Source organism: Notamacropus eugenii, chromosome X (assembly GCF_028372415.1).
Source record: "Notamacropus eugenii isolate mMacEug1 chromosome X, mMacEug1.pri_v2, whole genome shotgun sequence".
NCBI lineage: Eukaryota > Metazoa > Chordata > Mammalia > Diprotodontia > Macropodidae > Notamacropus > Notamacropus eugenii.
In genome coordinates, this window is record NC_092879.1 from 43,485,838 (window position 1) to 43,505,011 (window position 19,174).

The 19,174-nt window shown below is 41.4% G+C and overlaps 1 protein-coding gene across 1 annotated transcript; it reads left to right on the plus strand.

The window, feature by feature from the left end:
• Positions 1-288: 288 nt before the first annotated feature.
• On the plus strand, positions 289-2,297 carry SOWAHD (sosondowah ankyrin repeat domain family member D). Its single transcript, XM_072627439.1, has one exon. It carries the CDS (start codon positions 683-685, stop codon positions 1,586-1,588), a length of 906 nt encoding a protein of 301 aa, XP_072483540.1. The 5' UTR covers positions 289-682; the 3' UTR covers positions 1,589-2,297.
• The last annotated feature ends 16,877 nt before the right edge of the window (positions 2,298-19,174 follow it).

The window sequence follows — 19,174 nt, forward strand, 5'->3', positions numbered from 1 at the left end:
GGAAAGGAAGGGTACCTCGTCCTTGGTTGTCCTGGGGGTTCCCCCGGAGTGGCCCTGGACAGCTCCCTGTCAGATAAGACTGGGAGTGGGGAAAGGAAGGTGGTCCTGAGTCAAAGTCAGGCAATAGGCCAGGGAGGGGAGAGAGGAAGGCGGGAGGGACACAAGGCAGTCTCCTTGACTGAACGCCACCTCGGGACAAAGGCGCCTGCGGGACAAAGTTCAGAGGGCCCAGAGAGTGAGGAAGGGAGAGGAAAGGGGGCGGAGGAAGGAGCCGGGCGGGGCCCAACCGCCGGGAGCTGAGGCCGCCCGGGGAGCTGGAGGGAGGAGCTCCGTTAGGCAGCCGCAGGTTGCCCCCGCCCCTGGCAGGGGGCCGCGGGGCAAAGGCGGCCAGCTGGTCAGGCCCCTGGGATGCTGAGGGCGTGTCCCGGCCGGCCTGGCCAGCCGAGGAGGCGGGGCTGTGGAGCGCACCTGGCCGCGGCCAGGGTGGAGCCGGGCTGGGCCCAGGGTGACCGCGTCAGGCCGAGCGGCTGGCAGCTCGCGGGCGGGCAGTGGGGTCTGGGGGCCTGGCTTTCCTGCTCCGTTTACTGCTCCGGCCCAATTGCCCGGGTGCCGCTGCGTCCTGCCCCAACTCTCGGCGAGATTCGGCCAAGACTCGAACCGCCACTAGCCGAGCCAGAGAGCCATGGCTGAACCCCGAGGGGAGACAGAGCAGCCGCCGCCGCCTCCGGCCACCCGCAGCAGCCGAAGCCGGTTCCACGTCCCGAGCCTGGACAGGCGCAGCCTGGGTAGGGCCCCGCGGGAGTCCGATTGGCGGGCCTCTCTGCGGCTGTCGATGGGGATACCAGCCCGGCGGCGAGGGGCGCTGAGGGAGGTGCTGGGGCTCCCGGCGGGACTCGAGCGGGAGGACGAGCAGCCCCTCGCCGGGTCCACGGCCGGCGGCCCCGGCGGGCTGTGCCTGGAGCCACGGGAGCACGCATGGATGCTGGCGGCCGCCGAGGGCCGCTTTGAGGCGCTGCAAGAGCTGCTGGAGGGCGAGCCCACGCTACTGAACCGCGTCGACCCAGTCACGGGCTACAGCGCCTTACACTGGCTGGCCAAACACGGCAGCCACGAGGGGCTCATCCTGGTGCATGACTTCGCTCGGAGTCGCGGGCTGTCCCTCGACGTGAGTGCCCCCGGCAGCGGTGGCCTAACCCCGCTACACCTGGCGGCTCAGCAGGGCCACGACATGGTCATCAAGGTGCTGGTGGGAGCCCTCGGAGCCGACGCCGGCCGCCGGGATCACAGCGGCCACCGGGCGTGCCACTACCTGCGGCCCGACGCACCCTCCGGCCTGCGGGAGCTGGCGGGCGCCGAGTGGAGCGAAGAGAGAGCCGCGACGGCGACGGCGACGGCGACGGCGGGGTCTGTGCGGCGCAGAGGCGCTCCCGGAAACGCCAACAACAACTGCAGCATCAACCGCAACAGCTGGACGTCCCGACTGCCAGACGCTACAGACGCAGGGGCCCCGGGCAGGGAGAAGGGCTCCAGGGTGATCCAAATTCAGGGACTTCTCCGGCAACTGTTCTCCTTCTTCCAAGACCTGTGAGGGACTGGAAAAGTTTGGAGATGGTCTTCGGGGCGGCGGCGGCGGGAGAGGGGGATGCAGTGACCCTTCACCTCCTATTATGACTCTCCTCCACCTGGGGCTCAATGAGGGACCAGGGGAATGAAGTCTGCTGAGGTTCCTTCTGAGTGACAGTGAGACCAAATCTCAGTCCAGGAGCTTGCAAACTGCCCGCAGAAGTCAGCAGATCAGCGGCTAGACCCGTGTCCTTTCCTCCCACCCCCTCAACGCCCTACAGGTCTCTGAGCTCCAAGGGGGAATTAAAGCTGACCTAGCTCCAGTCCTAGAGGGACTTGGGGGGTCTCAACTAATCTACCCCTTCCTCCTGCCACATTCCTCTCACAAAATGCCTTGTATCAGGAGGGGAGAAAGCTGCTGTTGGGACCAGTCCTGACCTGATGGGTCTGGCCTGGGATAGCAGGATCTAAATGGAACTGAGTGGGTTCTTATCTGTGTAGGAGTGTAAGTCAAGATGCCAGATGAGCCATTCTGGGCGTTTAGTAAGGAATATTTCATTTTCTGGGAGAACCAGGAGTTAACATGGAAACCCTTCATGCAAGAACAGCTCCTAACTTTGTCAAGGACAGTTATACATGAAGCAGAACGTTGCACACTGTCACTTGGGAGGGCCGGTCCTGCTAGAGGGGACTGACTTCGCTCGAACATTAAAAATGGGAATTTTCTTCTTTTACTTGCCAAGGCTGTCTTTGAAGCTATTTTGCATGTTCGCCTGCTTGTGTGTGTGTGTGTGTGTGTGTGTGTGTGCCCGTGTGTGTGCCCGCCCGCGTGCAGCCGCAGGAGGGTGGAGTTGCCCAAGCACCCAGTGACGAAGGGAGGGCTTCCTCAAGCCTTAAGAGAAAACTCTGGTGTTGAGAAGTGGTCTTCATCTCAGCTTTAGTATCAGAAAGAGAGCACTCACCAGTAACCATGGATCTTGGAGTCATATTTGATTTCCCCTCCCTAACTTTGGAATTGAGGATTACTGAACCCTCAGGTCCAGACGAAGGGCACAAAAAAGTTGGAGAATCAGTTGAGTGGGGAGAGGAAGGATCTAAAGAAAGAACAAGCTCCAGTCTCATTTTCCGTTATTTCAATGCTGAGTCATACATTCTACCTCATGGCCTCTATTGATGAAACATATCCCATGGCATTTTTTTGCCCAGATAGACTCTTTTTTTTTCTTCTCAGTGGTACTGGCACTTCTACTTCTCCCTCTTTGAAGTTGAACATCTATGATTTGAAAAAAAAATTCTTGGGTTTAGCTGAAAATGAATTCAGAGCTTGACTCATTGTGAAAGGAGGGAAAAGCAGTTGGTTGAGGTTGCATTCTGAAATATCACAGAAAGTAGACACTGGTTTTCTCAAAAGTCATGGTAACATACTGGGCATGAGTAGTCTTTCTAATGTCAGGTCCGTGTTTCCTAGAATTCTCAAGCCAAGTCCTGTTTATCAGGAAACTGACTCTCTGTAAAATACATGACACAGAGACTGAACGAAATGCCAGGCAGTCAGCTGCCATGAGCCACCTAGCCTGACATTCTGTCTAGGACAGTGACACCAAAGAAAGCCTTGTTTGTTTTCCGTAGTGTGACTCAAACAGTCTTCTTTCCTTCAGAAAGCAACAGAACTTCTAAGATTGGCCCAAAGTGTCCTACCCACTTGTGAGCTTTGGTTCACTGTGCCAAGGGAGGACAGAGACAGTGTACTGATGGTGATCTCCAAACTACATAATCTGAGTCTTTTTATGCTGAAACTATACTATAAGGCTGTCTTCAGGAGTGTGTGTGTGTGTGTATACATATACATATATGTGCACATGCATATACAATATATAGGTTATATGTATGTGTATATGTGTATGTCTACACACACATACATACAGCATACACCTTAGGGATGAGATCAAAATGCTTTTCAGCTTTTAATTTCTAAAACCTTTTGAGTGGGGTCCAAAATAGATCATATGAAACAGTGTGGCCTAATGGATAGTATGCTGCTGGTCTTGGAATCAAGAAGAGTTGGATTCAAATTCTGCCCCTGTTACTTACTATGTGTGTGACCCTGAGCAAGTCACCTTAATGTGCTATACTGGCATAAATATTGTCCCTGGAGTCAAGGGAGTTGAATTACCTGGGTGACCTTGGGCAAATCACTTCTCTCATTAGTTACCTCATTGATAAAATGAGGTTAGGCTAGATGGTATCCAAAGTCCTAGCTCTAGAGCTAGGATCCTATGTATGACTTTGCACAAGACTGTTCCTCTCCCTGGGCCTCAGTTTCTTTCCTCTCTGGTAAAATGAGGTAGATTGGACTAGCTGCTGGCCTCTGAGGTCCCTCCCAAGCCTAGATTCCTGAGCCTATGACCTCTCAGAACCTCAGGATGGCAGCTATCTTCATGAGTGGAAGTTTCATATTGATAATGCAAATCATACTAACTCCCTACTACTCTCAAGTTTACAAAATACTTAACTCTCAGTAACTCTGTGAGGTGAATGGTATAAAGACTATCTCCATTTGCAGAAAAAGAAACTGAGGTTCACAAAGATGAAATGACTTGTCCATGGCCACAGAACCAGGAAATCTCTGGGCCCATATCTGAGTCTGGCCTCCCTAGCTCTAGAGCCAGTGCTCTTTCCAGTGGACCTCACTCAAGTGACTTGCCTAGGGCTATACCTCATAAATACCTGAGAGAGGTAAGATTGGAAGTGGACTCTTCCTGTCTCAAAGTCCAGCAACACATTATCCACTGTGCCACACTGTTTCTTATGGTCCAGTTTGGACTCTATTAAAGGGAGTTTAGTTACTGCAGGATAAAAAGCATCTTACCTATAAGATGATACACACATACATAGGCATATCATATGTGGGTGCCCCAAAAGTTCGAGTGCAATTTTAAGTTTTAACGCCTTTAATAGCTTAAATTTGCACTAAAGCATTTGGGCCACTAGATAGATAGATAGATAGATAGATAGATAGATAGATAGATAGATAGATAGATAGATAGATATTGAGACTCCCATGTAGAAATAACTATTAGATTATTGGAAGTCTGAGGATTGTTTGTGCACCCCATTTCTCTCCTCCCTTAGAGTAATGAATTCACCTAGGGCCACCCCTTAACTTACTTAGGTAAAGGAATTTACATACTTCAGTTCACTGAGTTCTGACAGTGTTCATCCAAGGCAGGCAGTGTTACTATTGCTTCTAGGTGAAGAAACAGACTTGTCCCTGGAGTCAAGGGACCTGGGTTCAAATTCCACCGTTGACAGGATTACCACAGTGCTCAAGGAGATACAGAGGCCCAGGGATTTTGACTCCAGATGCAGATTCCTGAGTCTTACAATGATTCCTGGTGGAAGTCATTTATTTTTCTTGTTGTTATAATTTTTTTCTCCCCTCCCCAATTAAAAAGGACTTTACAAAGACGTTTTTACAAAGATTGCTATAAAACTTTTGTAACAAATGCAGGTAACTGAGCAAAGCAAAGTCCCACAGTGGGCCATGTCCAAAAATGCATATCTCATCCTGTACTTCATCATCCCTCTCTATCGGAAAGTGGGCCATCACTGGTCCTCTGAACTGAAGGTTAACCATTGCATGATCAAAGTTCCAAAGTCTTTCTTTCAGGGAAGCTAGGTGATGCAGTGAATAGAGCACGAGTCAGGAGGACCTGAGTTCAAATTCATACTCAGACACTTGACATTTAGTAGCTGTGTGTCCTTGGGCAAGTCACAACCCCCAGTACCTTGCCTTCCCCCTCTCCAAAACAAACAAAACGAACAAAGTCTTTCTTTCAGAGTTGGTTTTTCTCTAAAATGTTGTTGTTGTTATATAAGATATTCTCATTCTGCCCACTTCTCAGTTGCCTCTGAAACCATCCCTTTGTCATTTGTTATGGTGAAAAATATTCCTTTAAATTCATCTGCCAAATTTGTTCTACCATCGCCCATAAGTGGGCACCCCCTTAACTTCTGGGTATTTGCCACCACAAAAAAGTTGCTATGAATATTTTTAAAAATTATTTTTATTTTCAGTTCCATATTCTCTCCCTCCCTCCACATCTCCACCCAATGGGAAAGCAAGAGATACAATACTACCCACTATACAAAGACAGTCATGCAAAAATATATTTCAAACACACACACATATATATATATATATATATATATATATATATATATATATATATATATATATATATATACGTATATTATATATAACTTCCACATTAGTCAGGTTCCCCAAAAAAGCATGAAAAAAAACTTCAATATGCACTTTGAATCCATCATATATGTGTGTATGTATATAGATGCATACATGTATGTATATATTCACATATATACATACATACATATATACACATACACACACATATATACATACACTCATGCACACACACATAATGAGTACTTTGGAGTTATGGTGGATCACTGTATTGATTAGTTACTAAGTGTTTCATAGTTGATTTTCCTTACACTATTGTTGTGTTCAATGTTCTCCTGGTTCTGCTCACTCCACTTTGCATCAGTTCTTATAGATCTTCCCATATTTTTTTCTGAAAGTAATTCATTCATTATTTCTTACAGCAAAATAGTATTCCTTCACATTTGTATACCATAACTTGTTGAGTCATTCCCCAATTGATGGACATCCCCTCAGTTTCCAATTCTTTATTACCACAAAATAGCTGTTATAAGTATTTTTTTCCTTTTTAAAAATATTATTTATTTTTGATTCATTTTTAAAAATCTAAATTCCAAATTTTCTCCCTCCCTCTGGTTCCTCCCCCACAAAGGCAAGAAATATGATATCAATTATACGTGTGAAATCATGCAAACCATGATTACCAAAAAAGGCAAGAAAAATAAAGAAAGTTTTAAAAGTATGCTTCAATTTGTACTGAGAATTCATTCGTTCTCTCTCTAGAAGTGGATAACATTTTTCATCATGAGTCCTTAATTATCTTGAATCATTGTATTAATCAGAGTAGCTAAGTCTGTTGCTCAGTCATTTCAATGGTGCTGTTACTGTGTACAATGTTCTGGTTCAGCTCACTTTGCATGAGTTCAAATAAATCTACCCAGATTTTTCTGAAACCATCCCCCTTGCCATTTCTTACAGCACAGTAATATTCCATCACAATCATGTACCACAACTTGCTCAGCCATTCCCCAATTGATGGCCATCCCCTCAATTTCTAATTCTTGGCCACCACACAAAGAGCTTCTATAAATATTTTTGTATATACAAGTCCTTCTCTTTTTCTTTTATCTTTTTGATAAACAGACCTAGTAGTGATATTTCTGGATCAAAGGATATTTGCACAGTTTTATATCTTTTTGGACATAGTTTCAAATTGTTTGCTGTAATAGTTGAACCAGTTCATAACTCCGCCAACAGTACATTAGTGTATCTATTTTTCCACATCAGCTCCAGCATTTGTCATTTTCCTTTTCTATCATCTTAGCCAATCTGATAGGTATGAGGTGGCACTTCAGAGTTGTTTTAGATTGCACTTTTCTAATTAATAGTGATTTAGAGCATTTTTCTCTTGTGACTATTGATAGCTTTGATTTCTTCTGAAAACTGCCCGTTCATATCCTTTGACTATTTATTAATTTGGGGAATGGCTTGTATTTTTTTTTTTTCACAAATTTTGGTTCAGATCCTTATACATTTGAGAAACAAAGCCTTTATCAGAGAACTTGTCTTTTCATTTTCTTATTGCTGTAGTGAGTTTTTCTAATACAATGTTGGATAATAATGGTGATAATGGATACTCTTGCCTCACTCCTCGATTTTATTGGGAAGGTTTCTAGTTTATCTCCATTACAGATACTGCTTACTCTTGGTTTTCTATAGATACCACTTATCATTTTAAGAAAAATTCCATTTATTCTTATGTTTCCTAGTGTTTTTCATAGGAATGGATGCTGTATTTTGTCAAAAGCTTCTGCTGCATTTATTGATATAATAATATAATTTTTACTGTTTTTGCTATTGATGTGGCCAATCATGCTTATAGTTTTCCTAATATTGTACCAGTTCTGTATTCCTGGTGTAAATCCTACCTGATCGTAGTGCATAACTTTTTTTGTGATGTATTTCTATCATCTCCTTGCTAGGTATTCTGTTTACAATCATTCCGTCGATATTTGTTAGGGAAATTAGTCTGTCGTTTTCTTTCTCTGTTTTTGTTTTCCCTGGTTTAAGTATCAGCACCACACTTTTGTCATAGAAGGAACTGGTGCCTATTGTTTTCAAACGGTTTTGTATGATGTTTGAATGAATTGTTCTTTAAATATTTTGTGAAATTCACTTGTGAATCCATCTGCTCCTGGTGATTTTTTTCTTAGGGAGCTCATTGATGGCTTCTTCAACTTCTTTCCCTAAGATAGTGTTTATTTAACTATTTTGTATCCTCTTCTGTAAATTTTAACCTCTGAAACTTTTTTGGTTTTATTTTTTTCTCTTAAAGACCAGCCTTAAGCCCCAAATCACTCTGGTCCCAGACCAAGCCCTCCTTGATCACTTTTTGGGCCCTGATTGGCTTAGAATGAATGTAAATAACAGTTGTTTCTGTTTTGGCCAGGAACCCTGAGGGTCTTCCCCTCCCAAATCAATTTTTTTAAAGAGGCCATTCTTTGCCTCATTTTTTTTTATTAAGCCTTAATCACTGGGGAAAATTATTTCACATAAAAGAGGCATACAAAGAAGAATATTTACACTGAAGGGAAAAATGAAGGGGCTGGGCAATGTTTGACCCTTATTCTCATCAGAATTGGTTCAAATGGGAAGAATCACACACACACACACACACACACACACACACACACACTATCTCACCCAAAAGGGAAGTAGAAAGGGAGGGGATAGAAGAAAGGGGGGGATGATGATAAAAGGGAGGATCAAACTGAGACCTGTTAAAGACCTTAGCTTGGAAAGGTCAAGGTACTCCACTGCATCCTGGGTCATCTCCAGTCATCCTTATCCATATCTGGCCACTGAGCCCAAATGGCTCTGGAGGAGAAAGTGAAGCTGGTGACTTTGCACAGCCCTCCCTCACATAAATTCAATTGACTTGCATGTCATGGCATCACCTCCCTGAAGTCATGGTCCTCTTCAAGCACAAAGGACAAACATCAATCCTCTTCTGTTAATCTGGGCAATTTATTTTTTGTAAACATTTATCCATTTCCCTTAGATTGTCAGTTTTAATGACATATAATTGGGCAAACTAGCTCCTAATAATTGCTTTAATTTCATCTGCATTGATAGGGCATTCACCCTTTTCATTTTTTGATACTGGTAATTTGGTTTTCTTTTTTAAAAAATTGAATTAACCAGAGGTTTACCTATTTTATTATGTCTTTTCCCATAAAACCAGCTCCTAGTTTTATTTATTAGTTTAAAGGTTTTTCTGCTTCCAATTTTATTAATCTTTTGATTTTCAGAATTTCTATTTTGGTGTTTAATAGGAGATTTTAAAATGTGTTCTTTTTCGTTTTTTTTTGTTTCATGTCCAATTAGTTGATCTGCTCTTTCTCATTTCTATTAACGTAGGCATTTAGAGATATAAAATTTCCCCTAAGTACACTTTGGCTGCATCCCACAAATTTTGTATGTTATCTCATTGTTGTTCTCTTTAATGAAACTACTGATTATTTCTATGATTTGTTCTTTGACCCATTAATTCTTTAGTATTAGATTATTTAGCTTCCGATTGATTTTTAATCCATCCTTCCAGGGTCCTTTATTGAATATAATTTTTGCTGTATTGTGGTCCAAAAAGGGCACATTTAATATTTCTGCTTTTCTGCATTTGTTTGTGAGATTTTTATGCCTCAATACATGGTAAATTTTTGTGAAGGTACAGTATACTCCTTTCTATTCCCATTTAATTTTCTCCAGAAGTCTATCATATCTAATTTTCCTAAAATTTTATTCATTTCCTTAATTTTTTTTCCTAATTTATTTTATGGTCAGATTTATCTAGTTCTGAGAGGGGAAAATTGAGGCCCCCCACTAGTATAGTTTTACTGTTTTTTCCTGCAACTCATTTAACTTTTCCTTTAAGAATTTGGATAATCTGCCATTTAGTGCATAAATGTTTAGTTTTGATATTACTTTATTGCCTATGATACTTTTTAGTAAGATGAAATAACTGATTATCTCTTTTAATTAGGCCGGTTTTTACTTTGCTTTGTCTGAGATCATGATTGCTACTCCTGCCTTTTAACTTCAGCTAAAGTATAATAGATTTTGTTCCAGCCTCTTATTCTTTCTCTATATGTGCTTTCTGTTTCAAGTATATTTCTTGTAAACCACGTATTGTTGGATTCTGGTTTCTAATCCATTCTGCTATCTGCTTCCATTTTATGGATGATTTCATCCCATTCACATCAGTTATGATTAATCAATATTTCCCTCCATCTTGTTTTCTTCTTCTTCTTCTTCTTCTTCTTCTTCTTCTTCTTCTTCTTCTTCTTCCTCTCTCTCTCTCTCTCTCTCTCTCTCTCTCTCTGTCTCTCTCTCTCTCTCTCTCTCTCTCCCTCTCTCCATCCTCTTTAAGCTGCTTTGCTTCTGACCACTGACTCCCTTAATCCACCCTCCCTTTTATCATCATCCCCCCCTTTCTTCTATTCCCTCCCTTTCTACTTCCCTTTTGGGTGAGATAGCGTGTTTGTATATGTGTGTGTGTGTGTGTGTGTGTGTGTGTGTGTGTGTGTGTGTGTGTGTGTGTGTGATTCTTCCCATTTGAACCAATTCTGATGAGAATAAGGGTCAAACATTGCCCAGCACCTTCATTTTTCCCTTCAGTGTAAATGTTCTTCTTTGTATGCCTCTTTTATGTGAAATAATTTTCTCCACTCTTCCTCTCCTTTTCCCCTTCTTCCAGTCCATCCCTCTTTTTCACCTCTTCATTTAAAAAAAAGATTATCGCAAAATAATCAACTCACACCATGCCCTCTCTCTATGTAAACTCCTTCTAACTGCCCTAATAATGATAAAGTTCTTAGAAGTTACATGCATCATCTTCCCACATAGGCATGTAAATAATTTAACCATATTAAGTCCCTTATGATTTCTCTTTCATGTTTACCTTGCTATGCTTCTCTTAAGTCTCATCTTTGAATGTCAGATTTTCTATTCTACTCCAGTCTTTTCATCAGGAATGCTTGAAAAGTCTTCTACTTCATTAAATATCCATTTTCCCCCCTGAAGGACCATATTCATTTTTGCTGGGCAGGTTATTCTTGGTTGTAATCCTCGCTTCTTTACCTTCTGAAATGTCAAGTCCTCTGCTTCTTTAAAGTGGAAACTGCTAAATTTTGTGTGATCCTGACTTTGAATCCATGATATTTGAATGGTTTCTTTCTGTGCTGGAAATATTTTCTCCTTGACCTGGGAGCTCCAGAACTTGGCTTTATTATTCCTGGGAGTTTTCATTTGGGGATCTCTTTTAGGAGATGATCAGTGGATTCTTTCAATTTTCATTTTACTCTCTCCTTGTAAGATTTTAGGTCAATTTTTCTTTATAATTTCTTGAAATATTATTTGTAGACTTTTTTTTTCTAAATCATGACTTTCCTATAGTCCAATAATTCTAAAATTATCTCTCCTTGATCTGTTTTCCAGGTCAGTTCTTTTTTTGATGAGATATTTCACATTTTCTTCTATCTTTTCATTCTTTTAACTTTGGTTTTATTGTTTCTTGATGTCTCATGAAATCATTAGCTTCCATTTGCCAAGTTCTAATTTTTAAGTAATTATTTTCATCAGTGAGCTTCATATCTCTTTTTCCTTTTTTAAAGTGTTATTTTCTTCAGTATTTTTGTGCCTTTTTTTTTTACCAAGCTGTTAATTGTCATTTCATAGTTTTCTTGCATAACTCTCATTTCTTTTCCCATTTTTCCTCTACCACTCTTATTTGATTTTTAAAATCTGGTTTTTTTTTTGCTCTTTAACTCTTTCAGGAATTCTTGATGGGTTTGTTCCAATTTGCATTTTTCTTTGAGGTTTTTCTTATACCTGTTTTCACATTGTTGTCTTCTTCTGAGTTCATATCTCGATTTTCCCTGTCACCATAGTAGCTTTTTATGGTCAGTTTCTTTTGTTGTTGTTGTTGTTGTTTGCTTACTTTTCCAACCTGTTTCTTAACTTTGAACTTTATGTTAAAGTTGGGCTCTGCTTCCCTGGAAGGGCCAAGGGAGTGGTTGGGGGGTGGGGAGTTCCAAGATTAAGACTTTTTCACCCTGCTGTTTTCAGAGCTAGTTCTGAGGGTTTGTAAGTTTTGAGTGCTTCGAAAGCAGTGTTAACAGAGAAGAAGTGTCGTCACTGCTCTCCTGGTCTGCTTTTGGTCCTTATCCAGGAAAGGTCTCTGTTCTCCTACAGCTACAAATGCTAGTGCTACTCTCTCCCCTTGAACTGTGACACAGAACTGGGTATGAGGTGCCCAGTCCTGTGCCAAGTGCCAGTGCAAGGGTCCCCTGTAATCTTTTCTGATCAGTTTCTAATCCTCTTACTGGCTCTGGGCTGAGAGCTCCTGAAACTGCTACCTCAGATACTTAGTAGCTGTGTGACCTTGGGCAAGTCATTTAACCTTACTTTGCCTCAGTTTCCTCAACTATAGAAGGAGGATAATAATAGTACTTACCTCACAGAATTGTTGTGAGGATCAAATAAGATAATATTTGGGGGTTTTCAAGTGCTCAGAACAGTGCCTGGCACATAGTAGGTGCTATATAAATGCTTATCCCTTTCCTTTTCCTCTTACAGGTAATAGGGAGCCACTGGAGTTTACTGAATTGGAGGGGGAGGGGAGTGGTGACATGGCCAGACCAATACTTTAGGAAAATCACTTTGGTACCTGTATAGGATGGATTGGTATGAGGAGAGACTTGAGGCAGGGAGTCCAATTAGAAGACCATGGAAATTGTCCAGAAGAGAGGTGATGAGGACATGTACAAGGGTAGTGATCATGTGAGTAGAGAGAAGTTGAGAGATGTTGTGAAATGACAAGATTTGGCAATAGATTGGATATATGGGGTGAAAGTGAGAGAAGAGTCAAAGATGGCATCTAGGTTGCAAGCCTGGGTGGCTAGGGCAATGGTGGTGCCCTCAAAGAATAACAGGGAAGTTTGGAAGAAGGGAGGGGTTTGGGGAAGAGAAAATGAGTTGCTTTGGACATATTGAGTTTAATACACTTATGGGACATTTAATTCAAGATGTCTAAGGAGCAAGTGGGGGTGGGGACTAGAATTCAGGAGAGGCTAGGGCTGGGTATAGAGATCTGGTAATCATACACATAGAGATGATAATGGAACCCAAGGAAGCTAATGAGATCACCAAGTGACACAATATAAGGAAAAAGGAGAAGGGGGTCCGGGAAGAACCGTTAGTTACGTCTTAAGGTTAGTGGGCATGACCTAAATGAAGGTTCAGCAAAGGAGATTGAGAAGGAATTGTCAGGGAGGTAGGAGGACAACCTGGAGAGAACATTGTCATGAAAACCTAATGGAGAAGGAAAAGGCATACCACTTTAGTGTCTTTGCCAGTAAAATGCCAAATGGGATCACGAAGAGTTAGCTAGACAAGACTGAAAATTACTAAACATGAACAAAATTTCTCCTTCTTGGTCTACACTCTCTCTTTACCCTGACCCCTTAGAATCGATAACTTCCTTTAGAGCTCACCTAACATAGTATCTCCTACATGAGGCATTTGCTGATCTCCCCAGCTACTAATGACTCTAACACATACAAATTACATTGTGTTTATTTTATATAGATCTTGTATTTATTCATCTATGTACATATCTTATCTCCCCAATGGAAAGTAAGATCTTTGAGGGCAGAGATAGTCCCATTGCAGATTTTGTAGCCTTAGATAGTACCTGGTACATAGTAGGTGCTTAATGAGTACTTTTTGAATGAATCAACAGAGGGGATATGACATAGAGATCTAGAGGGGGAAGTAATGTGAAATGGATCTAGAAAGATACTTTAGACCTGTATTACAAAGAGCTTTACATGTCAGTGGATTTGTGCCCAGTGACTGGCTCTTAGGAGGTGTTTAAGAAATGTTTATCAAATTGGTCCTGTGCTTTAAGACCAATAAAGGGCTTGGGGGGATGGGGTGGGGAAAGATATGTATTTCCTATTAGGGATAACCACAAATAAAGGCTGGTCCATCCTCCATCTGCTGAGTACCAGTTGTTATCCCGCCCAGAAAAGAAGCATCTCAAAGGAATACTGCCTTTCTTCCTGGAGTAAACAAAATGGTCATTCTGACAAATGCTTGATGGTAGAACTGGGATGTTTTGAGCAAGAGAACCCTCTCCCTGCAGCAGCTCAGCTTTGATTTTGCACAGAGAAGTTAAGCAAGGCTGTATCACATGATGGGAAGGGAACAGCTGACTATAGAAAAAGCTGCTGAAAACTGCTTCCATATCTAACCAAGTTTGTCATGCAAGTGCAGAAAGAATGACCAAATGAACTTCTATAAACTCTGAATGTCCAAGTGAGGATTAAGATTTAGGAGGCATTGTTGTACGGGGAGAAGTATGCTAGATTTGGAATCAAGATCAGGGCGTAAATTCTGGCTCCACAACTTACTGCCTTCTTTAAACACTTTTTATTTCTGGTGAGGATATTACCATATTTGTCATCTTTGTCTCTTCTTTCTCCCCTACCTTCATATTAACAGCCCTGTGTCACTTAAATCCAATTCACTTGCAAGTCCTGACATCACCCTCCTGATGTCCTTGGTCCTCTTGGAGAACGAAGGACCACCACCAACAAACATATCCAATCAGTTACCATGAACGGGCCATGCTACTTATGCACTTCTCCATTACCACTCATACAACCACTATCTTAGTTCGAGACTTCATGATCTTTAGCTTCTTAATGGGTCTTACTGCTTCCAGGCTCTCCCCCTCCCCAATCCACCTTCCATGCAGCTGCCAAAATGACCTTCCTTGAGCTCAGAAACTGTCAGTGGTTCCTGTTACCCCTAAGCAATCTGCCATGTGGAACCCAAAATTTTGTGAAAATGAATGTTAAAAGTTAAATAAATTAATAATAATAATAAAAAAAAGCAATCTGCCACTTAAAGTCCTCCTCAAAATGGCTCCAACCTCTCTTTCTAGACTCTCTGAACACTGTGTATTCTAGTCAAATTGTTGTTCCCCAGATTCAACCCTCCAGCGCCTGTCTCCACACCTTTGCCCAAGCTTTCTCCCATGCCTAAAATATATACCTTTGATCCTCACTTTGACTTCTTAAAATACATATCCGCTTTCAAGGCTCCATTCAGGTGACCCCTCCAATTTTTCATATAATATTTTAACATTATTTGATAATTTAATATAATATAATGTCAATATTGATTTGATTAATATTATTAATTTAATATTAATATCTAATTAACTTAATATTTCATTTTATGGAAAATAACCATATTTTCCAAAACAAAAGAAACTGAATGAGAAAAGAGGCATTATTTTGTGTATTTTAAAAAATCTTTTAAATGTGTGGTTTAATGAAAAGGACAGTTGACTTCTCATATCTGCTTCTGCATTCAGGCAGTTGTGATGTGCTGTTTTGATTTTGAGGTATATGAAGAAAATCCAACCTCACATAGCTCCGTAGATGGAAAAGGGGAGAGGGTTCTAATAGGTAAATAACATCTTTTTACTATTATGAAAGTAGTTTTGATCTCAGAGACCCCTGAAAGGGTCTTGGAACCCCCCAGGGGTCTCTAAGCATCCATGTAGCTGGCCTCTAGTTGCTTCCAGGTCTGCTGAACAAGGAAAAACCTAGCAAGCAGGCTGACTGCACCCAATTAGGAGAAACTTCTATTTGAAGCTCATAGTACACACAAAGTACAGTCTGGTGGCGATTCAGCTCCTGTATTAAGTGCATGACCGAAGTTTGTGTGACCGATGCCAGCCTAGCACTGAAGCTAGCCAGTGCCGCTAGGCTAAGGCTATAAGGGCTGGGGAATTTCCCCAATCTCGATCCTTTGTTTATTCTCATTCTTTTGCCTTGGGCTGATTACTTTAGGGTAGTTCTGTTTCCTCAGCTGAGATACTGGGTTCTAATGGTGTCAATTTCATAATCACCTCAGATTCCTGAAGAACAAACCGGTTTTGGGTTCCAGTCTAAGGAGTCCTGCCCAGGTTAGGGTTAGGGTTAGGATTAGAGGTTCTTTCTAGCCCTGCTCCAATCAAGCTCTTACTGATTCAATGTATTGAGGGCCACCAGAAATCTTCATATGCAATGCTATTTTTAGGGTTAGGGTTAAAAATGGTGACCAGGGACCTCAATCTTAATAATAACAAATGTTTCTAGAAGGTACGGTGAATTGTCCAGGGAGGTTTGGAGTGAAGTCGCTGAGGACCATGGGCATGAGGGAACAAGGTTGATTTACCAAGTAACAGTTTTTTTCACAAGATTCTAGATCTATAGCAGGAAAGGAACTTGGAAGCCATCCATTCCATCGCTCTTTGTGTACCGATAAAGAAACTTGAAGACTTTAGAAGTGAAATGACCCACCTAAGGTCACACATTAATAATAAGTGACAGGTCCAGGATTTCAACCCAGGTCCTCTGACTCTACATCCAACATTTTTTCCAGTGCTCCAATCAATCAATAAGCATCCTATTAAATGCTTTCATTGTTAATATAATTTGTTGTCTTAAAGATTTGCTTGGTTTTCTTTCTGATTTTGTTCTAAATCTTTTATACAACGTGACTAATGGAAAAATATGTTTAATAGGTATGTCTATGTAGAGCCTATATCAGATTGCAGGCTGTCTTGGGGAGGGAAGAGGGAAGGAGGGGGGAAAACTTATGGAAGTGAATGTTGAAAATTAAAAATAAATTAATTAATTTTAAAAAATAAAATCTTACCTTCTCAAAAAAAAAAAAGATTTGCTTAAGCTACTGCAAGATTAGCTGCATTTCTCATTCAGGTTCACACATCAAATATGTGTCAGAGGCCACACTTTCATCTATATCTTCTCAAATCCAAGGCCAAGCTTCTATCTTCTTTATGAGTGGTTCTTAACCTTGGCTGTGTCATGGACTTCTTAAGAGTGATGATAAAGCCTATGAATTCTTTCTCAGAATGATGCTTAAAAATGAATAAGTAAGGAACTCAGGAAATGAAAGAATATTTTATTCCATAAATTTGAAATATATAATTTTATTTGAAAAATGTTTAATTCCATACAATAAAATATATCAAATTACCAAGGAATCCAATTATACTGATATACTGCTATCCTGGGTACCAGGTTAAGAACTCCTGCTTTATACCATTCTGCCTAGACATTAGGAAGACTTTATTCTGATGGTCTGTCCAGCTTTACAAGAGTTTATTTAGTTGTTGACCTAAACTCGATTTTGGCCTATCCGGAAGTCAAATCCCATACTCCAAGACTTTTCCTCAGCTAGGATCATGGAAGTGCATTCAATCTGTTTGTCTCTGGACAAATTTAAGAGTAGGCTTTGGTGGATATTGATAAAATCTAAGTGAGCATAATGAAAATGTCAGGAGTATTGTTGAAGGCAACCAGAGATGTCTCAAATCTAAGTCTCCAGAGGTTCACAGAATCGATTTCACTTCAGGATGTTTAAATAAAGTTTTGTTACAAACCCCATGAATGAACTTGTTATTAATCTCCCTGAACTATCTCTTGTCTTCACTGGACTCTCTTCTCTTCTTCCCCTAGACTATTTCCCTTTGTGATCTCATGAATTCAATTCAATGACCATTTCTCTACAGGTGGATTCAATTATGAATTCATAATCATTCCTATACAGATGATTCTCAGCTCTATTTATCCAGTCCTAATCTCTCTCTCTCTCTCTCTCTCTCTCTCTTTTGACTTCCAGTCTCACATTTCCAACTGCCTACTGGAAATCTTTGGTTTCCAAAACTGAAATTCCTTCTCTTCCCCCAAGCTCTAGTTTCTTCCAAATTTTCCTATTACTGTGGAGAGCACTACCATCCTCCTAGTAAGTCAAGCTCACAACCTAGGTGTCATTTTTGACTCCTTACTCTCATCCACAAATGTAATCTGTTGCCAAATCCTGTTGACTTGACTTTTGCAATATCTTTCCTCTGACACTACCACCACCATAGGTCCAGGCCCTATGACCTCATGCCTGGATTATTGCAATAACTTTCTGCTTGGTCTCTGGGTCAGAAGCCTCTTCTCACTCCAGTCTATCCTCCACTCACCTATTAAAACATAGGTCTAATTATGTCACCCCACTCACCTCCCTGCCCCCTTGAATAATCACCAGTACCTCCTTATCCCCTCCAGAATTACATGGAAAATCTTCTGTTTGACTTTTGAAAACCTTCATAACCTGGCCCTTTCCTACCTGTCCAGTCATCTTACACCTTACTCCTCACCCTGATTATGCTTTGTTCCAGTCACTCTGGCCTCCTTACTGTTCCTTACATAATACACTCCATTTCCCAACTTTAAGACTTTTTACTGGTTGTCCCCTGTTCCTGGAAATTGTCTCCTTCCTCATCTCTAACTCCTGGCTTTCCCTGCTTCCTTCAAGTCCAGGCTAATATCCTATCTTCTACAGGAAACCTTTTCAAATTCTCCCCTGATGCTAAGGCCTTCCCTCTGTTGATTATCTCCAATTTATCTTGTACATACAGTTTGTTCATATATAGTTGTCTGCATATTATCTTCCCCCCATTAAACTCTAAGCCTCTCTAGAGCAGGGCCTGTCTTTTGCCTTTTTTGTATCCCCAGGATCTAGCACAGTGCCTGGTACATGGTAAGCAATAAATAAATGCTTTTGGGCTGGAGGGTTAATTTCACACCGTTTCTTAATTAAGACCTTTCTGCACATCTGAAAACCCTAGTTCCTCCGTGATATTAGGACCTCATGAGTACTTGTGTGGCCTCATAACATGTAGAAACTTTAGTATCCTAGATCTAGATTCTACCCTAAATCTGAGCTAGGCAATGCTATCAGCAGCCACAAAGCTGATGGAAAAGAAATAACCTTCCTGATGTGTAGGTGGATGAGTCTCTCGGGTTCTTCCAGCACAAGATGGCCTCTTCCTCTGACTCCTCCATGGATTTTAGCCCAAAAGATTCAATCTCAAGTCAAAATTGTAACTTAGTTCAAGGAAGGAGGCCTTGGAGTCAATATTCCTGTTAGCCTGCTCCACCTCCCTTTCCCCGGACAAGTATCCATAAACATTTTGAAAGATTCAGAGGCTACATTCTGATAAACAAGGTCATATTTTTTCAAAAATATCAATGTTTTATTTTTATCTTTAGAAAATCAGAATCCATGTAACTGTTACTCTCCTTGGTCATTTGCACCATGTCCTTACTGATTTTGCTAGAACATAAATGATTCAAATTAATCAGAGTGGGGAAAACCCCACAGCTGCTTTGTGAGTAGAGAGGTGAGGTGACAAATCAATGGCCCACTGCTTGCCACATCAACTTGCATCAGCAGCTTCCAAGTCATTTAAAAGTACAGTATATGCTAGTCCTTCAGTTTCAAGCGCTGCCC